At 34.5% G+C, this 12067-nt stretch overlaps 1 protein-coding gene across 4 annotated transcripts in view; it reads left to right on the forward strand.

The window, feature by feature from the left end:
- USP34 (ubiquitin specific peptidase 34) overlaps window positions 1-12067 on the forward strand; it is a 257260-nt gene that overhangs the window by 207264 nt on the left and 37929 nt on the right. For all 4 annotated transcript variants that reach the window (XM_073897663.1, XM_073897665.1, XM_073897664.1 and 1 more), the window contains exons 50-58: window positions 1323-1476; window positions 2498-2576; window positions 4695-4748; window positions 4862-4957; window positions 8808-8872; window positions 8967-9042; window positions 9127-9174; window positions 9284-9349; window positions 11680-11760. In XM_073897663.1, coding sequence (XP_073753764.1) covers window positions 1323-1476; window positions 2498-2576; window positions 4695-4748; window positions 4862-4957; window positions 8808-8872; window positions 8967-9042; window positions 9127-9174; window positions 9284-9349; window positions 11680-11760 — 719 coding nt within the window. The remainder of the gene's footprint in view (window positions 1-1322; window positions 1477-2497; window positions 2577-4694; window positions 4749-4861; window positions 4958-8807; window positions 8873-8966; window positions 9043-9126; window positions 9175-9283; window positions 9350-11679; window positions 11761-12067) is intronic.

Consider the following 12067-nt stretch of genomic DNA (forward strand, 5'->3'; position numbering starts at 1 on the left):
AGGGAGAGGGAAAAGCTGACTCCCTGCTGAGCAGGGAACCTGATGCGGGACTTGATCCCAGGACCCTTGGAATCATGACCTGAGTCAAAGGCAGATGCTTAACCGACTGAGCCACCCAGGCACCCCTACCCTTAGAATTTTTTTTTTTAAGGTTTTATTTATTTATTTGTCAGAGCACGAGCAGGCAGAGCAGGCAGAGAGAGAAGCAGGCTCCTGATGCGGGACTCGATCCCAAGACCCAGGGATCATGATGACTTGAACCGAAGGCAGACGCTTACCCAACTGAGCCACCCAGGCATCCCTACCCTTAGAATTTGAGTATGTTTAGAGGTTGCAGCAAATGAGCCAGTACAAGATAACTTTGAAAATACAGGCAAAGTTAAGAAGTAGGCAGTGTATATATACACCTTACTTTTTAGAACTCTTTACAAACCATTTATAAAATTATAGCAAGACTGCCCAGTTATTGTGCTTTCTGGTATTTTTCATGATGCTTCCTTGTGTAGAAGTAGCAGAAATTTGTGCCAAGATGAAAGATTTTTTTTAGGCCATAACTGATGCATTCAGAGTGAGATCCTAGCACATCCATACTGCTCAGTCACTATTAAGACACTGTTAGCCATTTCCTTCTCTCTTCAGTTGTCACTTTCCAGTTTAGACTGTGCATTCAAGTTAATCTAATCTGTTTTCACTTGTTTCTGATTATACTTTTTCCTTTATATATGATGCTGGGTATACAGATCATAAGTCATAAATCTTCAAACTTACTAGATCATTTTTTAATTTTTCCTTAGTATCTTTTATGCCTTTCACATTTAAATCTTTGGGGACAGGAAGGATGTCTTTTTATTTTGTTTCTGTCTCCTAATATAGAATGTTTTCTATTAACTAATAAACAATTGCCAGCATGCTACCAGTACCGTGCTCCTTTTTCTTAACCTGAGATTAAAGGGCATGAGTATCTTAATGCCTTTCCATATCTTGGGTTTGCCTGCTCCTAGCTTGAATGAAAAATACTGTACTATCTATTTCAAAAGGAATAAGATTAAACAGAAAGAACATATTTTATATTTATATATTATATTGATGTCCATACTTACAGTTGTTTTTCCAAATGATTTGTATAAATGTTCCTTAAAATGGTAGACTATGGATGGGGAATGACTAGCAAATGCAATTGTTTTGTACCTATTATAATATATAATGTATCTGTGCCTATTTCTATATATTAAATATATTATGTAAAGTGAGGTAAAGTGATTCAAAGATGTTACTGTGCAGTTTTCAACCTTATTACCATTATTTTACGTAAATCATTTCAGGTTTTAAGGAAGTCAGTGATCATTCAAAAGACACAGAAAGCTATGAGTATGACTTAATAGGAGTGACTGTTCACACAGGAACAGCAGATGGTGGGCACTATTATAGCTTCATCAGAGATATAGTCAATCCACATGCTTATAAAAACAACAAATGGTGAGTTTTAAGTATTTTATTCTTGGGATTTAAAATTTTTTTTTTCTTTTTTTAAAGTATAAACTTATGATTGTTTTTGTTTCAGATATGTTTTCTGATTTTATTTTTTTTAAACTATAAAACTAGGAAAAGGCAGTTTTTAAATGAAAGCAACTTTCTTAAGATAGTAGGAATCGATTGTTCTTAACCTTCTTTTGAGAATTTGATGAATGTTCTCCCGAGAAAAAAGAACACACAAGCTTTTGCACACAACTTTAGATATATAGACAATATTGCACCTTCCAAATCTTTTCTTTGTTCACTCATTCAAGAGTTCTTTACTGAGTGTCTCCTGTAGGGTGGTTACGAGGTCCTTATATAAGGCAATTTGAAGTTACCTGCATTCTCCACCTTACTTTTCCCCTTCCAACCCGTGTATTCTTTTTGTCATCTTTTATCAAGGTAATGAATAGAAGTCATTAAATCAGTGCTTAATAGCTCTTTTTTGGTGTTCAGATGTTGTTAGGTAGAGTCTCATGTATAGAGGCTATGTATCTATGGTAGGCATTGTTCTAAGTGTTAGGGATATTTCTTTGAGCAAAATGTACATTGATCTGTAGTTAGCAGAATAGTTTTGTTGAACTCCTCAAGCCAGCATGTCAGTGGTATCTTAACCTTGTTTGTCCATTTGAAATTAGTTCCATAAATATATTTTGAATCTTTTTTTATCATTTTTTGAAATGGCATCTTTATCTTTGGAAGATAGCTGCACAAGTAATATTTATGCAAACTTTTTCTTTCTTTTTATGAATGCTTCTATTACTCCTAGTTTATAAATGGATTTATCAGATTTTAGGGCAGTTACAATTTGTAAAATTATATTCCCAGTTTCTAGTAGGTTAGTGTTATCAAAATAAGAACTTAGAATTTATTTACCTCATATTAAAAATAGTTTGACAAAGTTTTATAATTTTTTCAGTATGTATTTTTATAATAGGCATAATACTCAGTATGTATATAAACACTATATGCTCTGTTTTAGGTATCTTTTTAATGATGCTGAGGTAAAACCTTTTGATTCTGCTCAACTGGCCTCTGAATGTTTCGGTGGAGAGATGACAGTAAGTTTTATTCAGAAGTTATAAATGGTCCATGACTTTCCAGGTGCTATGCAGTATCATAAAATCCAGTAGCAAAACCACTTAACTTCCTTTTAATTGCTATGATTAAATCGAAAATTTATTCAGTTGTTTATTAGAAGTCTAGTCTATTCAGCATGTATACCAGACTGGGAAATACTTTTTTTAAAGATTTTATTTATTTATTTATTTGAGAGGGAAAGAGAGTGAGGGAGAGCATGAAAGCAGCAGAGGGAGAAGCAGACTCCCCGCCGAGCAGGGAGCCTGATGTGGGGCTCGATCTGGGGACACTGGGATCATGACTTGAGCTGAAGGCAGACGCTTAACCGACTGAGCCACCCAGGTGCCCCTGGGAAATACTTTTTAAATTACAATTTCTGCCTTCAACTGAAAAAGAAGGTTAAGACTTAAAATTGAAAAATTAAATAGTAGTATAGGAATTGAATTGCATTGCCATGAAACATATGGAAGAAGTTGTCCACCTGAATGCTTTGAGACTCGAGCAAAAAGAAATTACTCTGTTGACTTCATATGAAAAATCTTTGTCAAGGCAATTAGCTTGAGCTAAACTTCAAAGAATTATTCTTTCAGTGCCTTTTTTATAACAACAGGAGTAACCTGGTTATTACTATTGACAGGAGACACAAAGAATATCTTAACCTGTTATGTAATTAGCCCTAAGACATGAAAAAAGACAATTAGGTTGGAGTAGTTTTATTATGATAACATAATTATTTTTTTTTTAATTTTATTTATTTGACCAGAGACACAGTGAGAGAGGGAATACAAGTTAGGGGGAGTGGGGGAGGGAGGAGCAGGCTTCCCGCGGAGCAGGGAGCCTGATGCAGGGCTCGATCCTAGGACCCCGGGACCATGACCTGAGCCGAAGGCAAATGTTTAATGACTGAGCCACCCAGGCACCCCTATAATAACATAATTATAATAATTGTATTTCATAGGCATTTTATCCAAGTACCGATGTTCTGAAAACAATTTTAAAATACTGTTTTGATTCTCATAAGTCAAGCATTAAGTAGTCATTTCCATTTCACAGATAAGCCCAAATGTGAAGTTATTTTTTACTTTAATAGCCATGTCTATTGTGAAATCACCATTCACATTGTGGATTTTAATGAAGGACTTCCTTATTGCTCTTTGGTGCTCTTATGTACTACTTTGAATAGAAAAGGAGAAGTAGGCAATTTGCTAACATTCAGAAATGGGTAGAAGAAGGAAGTAATAAGTTACTGATGCCATAATTAAATCTATTGCATCTCTAGTTGTTATTCCTGGGATATTTCCTCAAACAAAAAAAAAGTAAAGTTTTCAAAGCTCTTCTCTTAAAAGGTAGTTCTTAAATTGCAAGTATGTTTTATTTAGCTTTATATATTTCATGGTAAAGTATCTTTAAAAATATTTTGAATCTTTGTTTCCAGTTACAGTTGACCCTTAAACAATGTGGGAGTTAAATATGCCAGGCCCCGCCACACACAGTCAAAAATCCAAGTATAACTTTTGTCTGTTGATCAGAAGCCTGATTGATAACATGAACACTCAATCAATACATATTTTGTATGTTACACTTATTACATACTGTATTCTTACAAAAAAGTACACTAGAGAAAAGAAAATGTTACTAAGAAAATCATAAGGAGAGGTGCCTGGGTGGCACAGTTGGTTGGGCATCTGACTCTTGATTTTGGCTCAGGTCGTGATCTCAGGGCTGTGAGATCAGGCCCCACGTCAATGGGCTCTGTGCTCATAGGGGAGTGTGCTTGAGATTCTCTCCCTCTCCAACCCTACTCCGGCGCGCACGCTCTCTCTCTCTCAAATAAATAAATCTTTTAAAATTGTAAGGAAAATACATTTACAGTATGCTATTGTATTTATTGGGGAAAAAAATCTGCCTTTAAGTGAACCTGTGTAGTTCAAACCTGTGTTATTCAAGGGTCAACTATACTCTTAGCCAAGAACTTCTGTCAACGATTTTTTTTTATAAAGAATAAACTAGCTGTTTATGAAATATTTTATGTATAAATACAACTGAGATAAATATAAATATATTTTTTAAAGAAGGAAAACTTTCATTTTTTTAAACAGACCAAGACCTATGATTCTGTTACAGATAAATTTATGGATTTCTCCTTCGAAAAGGTAATCATTTTTTTATATATAATTTACATTGTTTTCTTTCTTCCATGTTACCTAATTTTATAGTTATACTTTGTCAAAATGAAAATATACCTTTTTTTCTTTGCCTCTTAAAGACACACAGTGCGTATATGCTGTTTTACAAACGCATGGAACCAGAGGAAGAAAATGGCAAAGAATTCAAATTTGATGTTTCGTCAGAGTTACTAGAGGTATAAGTTAATTTAACTTCAGCAATTTAAAAACATGTTAAGTATTAATACAAGTAATAGGACTACTGGAGCAGGCTATAGCAACATTAGGATTTATAATCCCGGGTAGACCTTAACACTACTAATAAATTAAGTCTTGGTAATACTGACATAGGACAGGTGCATGTAAAGTGAGAAAATAATTATTAGTAACATTAAAGAAAAATAAGTAACATGGTTGATGGAATTGGAGCAAGCTCATTAAGTAACTTGTATGTATGATAATGTTCTTGGATTGGGTGATGGATGTTCCTTCTTTGCTTCATGTTAAATAGAAATGTATCATGTATTTGAAATGCATTTAAAATATGTATTAAATATTTCAAAATGTGTCTTGTTTATAGTAATAAGGCTTTCTTTGTTTCATGATGTAGTAAGTGATGTTACTTTAATGTGTTAAGAACTATAAAATGTATTCACAACTCAGTGTGTGTTGTATCAGTGTTATAAACTGAGCCAAAATGTAAATCTTCAGAAAGGTATACTGATAAAAATTTACTCTTTCATCTAGACAGTTCAGCTTTTACTATCTGATTGATATTTGTACTGTTGTGGTTGAGTCTTGAAACTGAGTGGATTTTGGTCCCCCAAAAAATAGTCTTAACTGGTATCCTGACTCCCTAGAATGTTACTGATAAAATATAAAAATTTTAAAAATTTGTTTTAATTTATTTAAAAATAACAAAATTAAGCCCATGACACGCTAATATAATTTTTATTTCTTATATCATTTTATGAAAAAAAATTTTCAGAACAAAACCATTCATTGAGAAAAGTGGCCGTTTTATATGTTTGCAAATCTTTTTAATACCTGATTTAATAGCTGGAGTCTCATAATAGCTTTTTGCATTTGCTCTGTTGTGATTTCATTCATTATTTAACCTCCATTGTTGCTCAGGAAAGAATGAGAGTAAAAATGGGCAAATAGCCTCATCCTATTACTAAGGAAATGGTTTTGATATTATATATACCCTAAAATGGTCATAGGTATCCTCCACAGGTCTCTGAACCATTCTTTCAGAACCACTGATTTATATGTGACAAAAGGGAATCCCAGATATTTGCTCTACTACAACAAGAAAAACACATTGTACTACATTAGAATATTCTTTTTTGTTTGTTTGTTTTAAAAAAGATATTTATTTGTCAGAGCGCAGAAGCAGGGGAAGCGGCAGGCAGAGGGAGAGGGAGAAGCAGGCTCCCTGCTGAACAAGGACCCTGATGTGGGGCTCGATCCCAGGACCCTGGGATCATGACCTGAGCTGAAGGCAGGTGGCTTAACCGACTGAGCCACCCAAGCGTCCCTTGATTGCAGACCTAAACCAACTGGTTTTTTTCCTATCATTGTTTTAGCTTATTAATTGAAAAATTAATTTGCATACACATTTTACTAAATACTAAAGTATAATACTACTGTTATTTAATATTAACATAGATTTTAGGTATAAACTGGAATTTGGTCCTTTAGATTTGTACAGTTAAAATATAGCTAGTAGCAGACTTTCCCAAAGAGTAAATAGGAAATTTAGAACCATAAAATTATTTTTAAAGATTTTATTTATTGATTGATTTTAGAGAGGTGGGGGCAGATGGATAGGGAGAGAGAATCGCAAGTAGACTGCCCACTGAGCATGCCCCACTCAGGGCTTGATCTCCCGACCACAAGATCATGAGCCGAGCCGAAATCAAGAGTTGGACGCTTAACCAACTGAGCCACCCATGCGTCCCAGAACCATAAAATTTATTAAGTAAACAAACATTATAAATTGTAATGACTGTTGTGGATAAAACAAAATGCTCAGAAAGGGTAGTTGATTGGAATTTCTGGGGAAAGTGATTAGGAAATACTTCAGATTAAGCTCAAACCTAAGACATGAAAGTTAGCGAAGACTTAATCATGTGAAGAATACTCCAGGCAAAGAGAGTATTATGTACAAATTCCTTTAGTAAAGACATAGTGTATTGGCATGTTTTAGAAGCTGAAAGATGACCTCTGAGGCTGTTATTAGTAAGTGCAAAGATATGTAGCCCAAAATGAAGTTGAAGAGATATATAGAAAATACCTATAGTGCAGTAATTTCACACTTAGACACACCCACATGGCTCCACATATGTTGTATTGATAAAAATGTAAAAAGGATCGTCAAAAAACAAGATGAATATTTCTGTAGGACAGAAATGGAACAGAAATAAAAACAATGAGTCTGGTGGGAACCACAGGACTACCATACCAGGCTTTAGGCCCAAATCAGACAATTGTGGTGGAGAGTTCTTGAGAGATAAAGGGGATAAAAATTATGACACAGATCTGGAGCTGAGCTCATGGCTAGAAGTAAGAAGCTTGAAATGGAGCTTCATTGCTATGAAAAAGCTCTGATGGGTGAAGGTTCTCAAACCCTTCTTGAGGCTACAGCTTTGTAGAAGGCAGTGTGCATAGAAATGCTAAAGGACCAAGAACTCTGAAGCAGTCTGTTCAGTGACTAGGTCTGTACCAATGTGAAGCAGGAACCCTAAAACATGATTATAAGACCTGGTACTGGGCTGGAGTAGTGGGCTGGGAGGCAAGGAGAGTTAGTTGAAAATCTTTAGGAGGAATAAACACAGGCAGTAATATCAATAATCAGAACAGAAATTCATTCCAGATAAAAATAATTTCATGGAACGAATACTAACTTAGAGCATGTTTAGGGTACAGAGAACTAAAAGAACACAAAAACTAAAGTCAGCAGAGCAGTTATATAAGGCTCATGTTAGAAATAATCATTGTTGGGGCTCCTGGGTGGCTCAGTCATTAAGCGTCTGCCTTTGGCTCAGGTCATGATCCCAGGGTCCTGAGATCGAGCCCTGCATTAGGCTCCCTGCTCAGCCGAGAGCCTGCTTCTCCCTCTCCCACTCCCTGTTTATGTTCCTTCTCTCGCTGTGTCTCATCTCTCTCTGTCAAATAAATAAAATCTTAAAAAAATAATAATAATCATTGTTCATAATTGTTACAGAATAAACAAGGAGGGCTGCCTCGGTTTAGCGTCTGCCTTCGGCTCAGGTCATGATCCTGGAGTCTCAGGATCAAGCCCCACATCAGGCTCCCCACTCATCGGGGAGTCTGCTTCTCCCTCTGACCCTCCCCCTCTCATGCTGTCTCTCACCCTCTCTCAGATAAATAAATAAAATCTTAAAAAAAAAATAAGGAAATCACCTGACTTAGGTCTACCAATCTGAATTGTTTTTATTTTGCCTGTTTTTGAACATAAATCTTTCTCATAACCTGTTTTTATCAACATGTAACACAACATAATTTTACTCATTTATGTATTTGCTCTTTAGACAGATGGGATTTTGGAGTCCTTTCAAAATCTTTATAATTGTATTTTTAATTATTTTTATTTTATCATATTTATTTATTTATTTTAAAGATTTTATTTATTTTTTAACAGAGAGACAGCGATAGAGGGAACACAAGCAGGGAGAGTGGGAGAGGGAGAAGCAGGCTTCCCACCAAGCAGGGAGCCTGATGTGGGACTCGATCCCAGGACCCTGGGATCATGACCTGAGCTGAAGGCAGGCGCCCTATAATTGTATTTTTAAAGAACTGTGATTGTTTGAGGTAGTCAGATACAAAATGATAAATTGGAGCAGGCTTAGTAACTATTTTTATATTCCACATACCTGAAAAAAAAACCAACATGAATTTTAGTCCCTGTATAGTTTTTGTTTCTTTTAGAGCAAATCTTTTTTTGTCTTAAAAAAAATACTGGTAAAATGTAATTAAGCAAATGCTTTTGATATCTCATGTTACCATTTTCTTTTTCTTCAGTGGATTTGGCATGATAACATGCAGTTTCTTCAAGACAAAAACATTTTTGAACATACATATTTTGGGTAAGTTTGGTAAACTTAGTAATAGATTCTTTGTTACACATTTAAAACAAATCTTATTCTGTAAGAAATGTAACTTATTATTTTTAAATTCTAGGTTTATGTGGCAGTTATGTAGTTGTATTCCCAGTACATTACCAGATCCTAAAGCTGTGTCCCTAATGACAGCAAAGGTAATATATAAGCCTTAGATAGTTTTTTTGAAAATTGACTACTTTAAAATAATTAAAAATTTTTTGCTTAATGTTTTCTTACAGTTAAGCACCTCCTTTGTCCTAGAGACGTTTATACATTCAAAAGAAAAGGTATGTGTTTTGTAAATTTTTGTGTCATTTATCGGATAGCTTTTGGTTTTCTTTATCTTTAGCTCAGAAGTCCATGCCTTAAATGACTTCTTTCTTTTTTTTTTTTTAGCCCACAATGCTTCAGTGGATTGAACTGTTGACCAAACAATTTAATAATAGTCAAGCAGCTTGTGAGGTGAGGTGAAATAGTTCAGCAAATAATACATAGCTTAAGATGCACTTTTTTGTTTTGTTTTCTTTTATTCTTAGATGTTACAGCAAAATTATTGTATTATAAATTATAGGGATTCCAGTGTAAATTGTTACCCAAAATACTTAACAGCCAAAAAGGTTATAATTTATGTCATAGCCATTACACTGATGAAATAATTGATTTTTAAGTTACTTAAATCCTTAGGTGCCTCTCCCCACTCTCTTAGAAGGAAAAATATAGAAAGTTAAAAAAACTGTATCAGATATTTCTTAACTAATTTTGAATGTTATCAGAAAATACTTGAAAATGGATATCTTCCTCCTCCAAGATAAAAATGCATATATCCCAGTATATCAGTTTATGTCGTTTTATTTTCTATATTATATTCTAATACATCCCTATAATAATTTATCCCTAAGGATAATCTGCTCACAGGTAATGGTCACTTAACCCCTATTGCCACCTTAACATCATTTTATCATTTTTTGATTAGCTTCCAAAGTGTGGTATAAGCCTTTCTAAAAATGCAAATCTTAAAAGTTTCCAGAGGTGGGAGATAACATAGTGTGCAGTAGATGAAATTAGTTGAAGATTTTTTTTTTTTTACACAGAATGTTGTCTGATTATGCCTTGGAGCAATGGAATTAGAGAATCTGATTATTGTAGATTTCAAACAAAAGGCTATAATTTTTTAAAACTTTGTAATGAACATTTCAAAACAAGCATTAAAGTAGGAAGATAAGGAACTCTCAGGTACTTATCACCCAATTTCAACAAACAGTAACATTGTTTTGTCTTAATCTGTTGCTGTCCCCCATGCCTGTTTTCAGCAAACCCAAATAACATATCATACATCCATAAATACTGAATATGTCTCTATTAATAAATGAGAACTTTTAAAATATATATATATGTGTATATATATAAAACCATGATTTCATTCACTCCTTGTAAAATTACAAGTGGTTCCTTAATATCATCCAGTACTCATTTTGTGTTCACTTTTCTCTAATTGCCTAAAAAATATTTTTTTCAGTTGGCTTCTTTGAATTAGTATTCAAACAAGGACCACATTTTGCTTTTGTCTTGTAAATCAACTTTTATCTATAAGTTACTTTTTTTCCTCTCTTTGCTACTTTGTCATTTGGTCTACAGAATTCTCCACATGATTGCTTTGACTGATTATATCCTCCTGGTGTTAGTTAACAAGTTCCTCTATTCCCTCCCCCTTTGTGATTATTTTTAAAGCTGTTTGATAGATCCAGAATATTGATTAGGTCATCATTTGTTTTGTTTTTTGTTTGTTTTTGTTTATAAAGTTGCCACTCCAGTTTTTTGTTTGTTTTTACTAAGGATTGGCCTCCAGAACTCTCTCAAGGAGTTAAAAAATTCTCTACAGTTGTCAATAATTGTGTATATGCACATAGTAAAATTCAATATAGGAGTTAAATATGTGATTAAGAGATATCTTGAAATCAATAAGAAATTGTTTAGCATAAAGAAGGGTGTTTTTTGGGGGCACCTGGGTGGCTCAGTGGGTTAAGCATCTGACTCTTGATTTCAGCTCAGGTCTTGATGTCATGGTTGTGAGATAGAGCCCTGCATCAGGCATGGAGCCTGCTTAAGATTCTCCCTCTCCCTCCTGCCTCTCCCCCATTGTTCTCTCTCTCTAAAAAGAGAATGGGCGGAGGGGTGTTTTGTGTTACCAAGAGAGCATAATTTCTTTATAAGCAGAAAATAAATCATACTCAGATCATATATTAATAGGAACAAAAGGTTCTGCAGTGTAATATCTGTGAGGACTAAGAGGAAAATAGTATTCCATTTTATAATGTTAATGCAGTGCAGGTTGCCATCATGTAGGTTTACACTGTGATGTAAATGGCATTCATGTAATTCTGTAATGAGATGACCCTGATTATGACTTTAGGCATTTTAGAGTTTCATACCTTTTATTTTTTTTTTAAGATTTATTTATTCAGAGAGAGAGCATGCACATGAGCAGGGGGAGGGACAGAGGGAAAGAGAGAATCTCAAGCAGACTCCCCACTGAGCATGGAGCCCAACATGGGGCTCTGTCCCACGACCCTGAGATCATGACCTGAGCCAAAAGCAGCAGTTGAATGCTTAACCAACTGAGCCACCCAGGCGCCCCTAGAGTTTTAGACTTTCTAACAATGGAAGAATCTGTTTTGGTAAGAACTTAAAATAATTGAAACATAGACTAGAAGTAAAATCCTTGGGTGTTTTTGTTTTTTTTTTTAATCCAACAAGTATTGGTTGAAGATTAATATCACACTATTTTTTTACAGTGGTTTTTGGACCGTATGGCTGATGATGACTGGTGGCCAATGCAGATATTAATTAAGTGCCCTAATCAAATTGTGAGACAGGTAAGAAAATATTTATTTGAAAAAGAGTGTGGCTTTCAAGTTAATAATTCTAAATTTGCCTGTGAATGTATTTTAACCCAGCATTGAAGGTAGTTTTGAAAAGATCAACCTCTTACCATAAGAATCATTTTGCTATCGTTTCATCAGCTTCTTCTAGCAAATCAACTATCTTTTCAAGCAAGTAATTAAAATTGTTAACATTTCCTGGTTATAGGAAGATTGCTGTAAGTGCCTATTCTTTTAGATCCTATTATCTCTGCTTTATGAGTTGTGCTGATTCTTTTTCAGAATCTTAGGTATTCTAACC

This window comes from Callorhinus ursinus, unplaced genomic scaffold, assembly GCF_003265705.2.
Source record: "Callorhinus ursinus isolate GAN/ISIS: 27379988/994484 unplaced genomic scaffold, GSC_fseal_2.0 scaffold10, whole genome shotgun sequence".
NCBI lineage: Eukaryota > Metazoa > Chordata > Mammalia > Carnivora > Otariidae > Callorhinus > Callorhinus ursinus.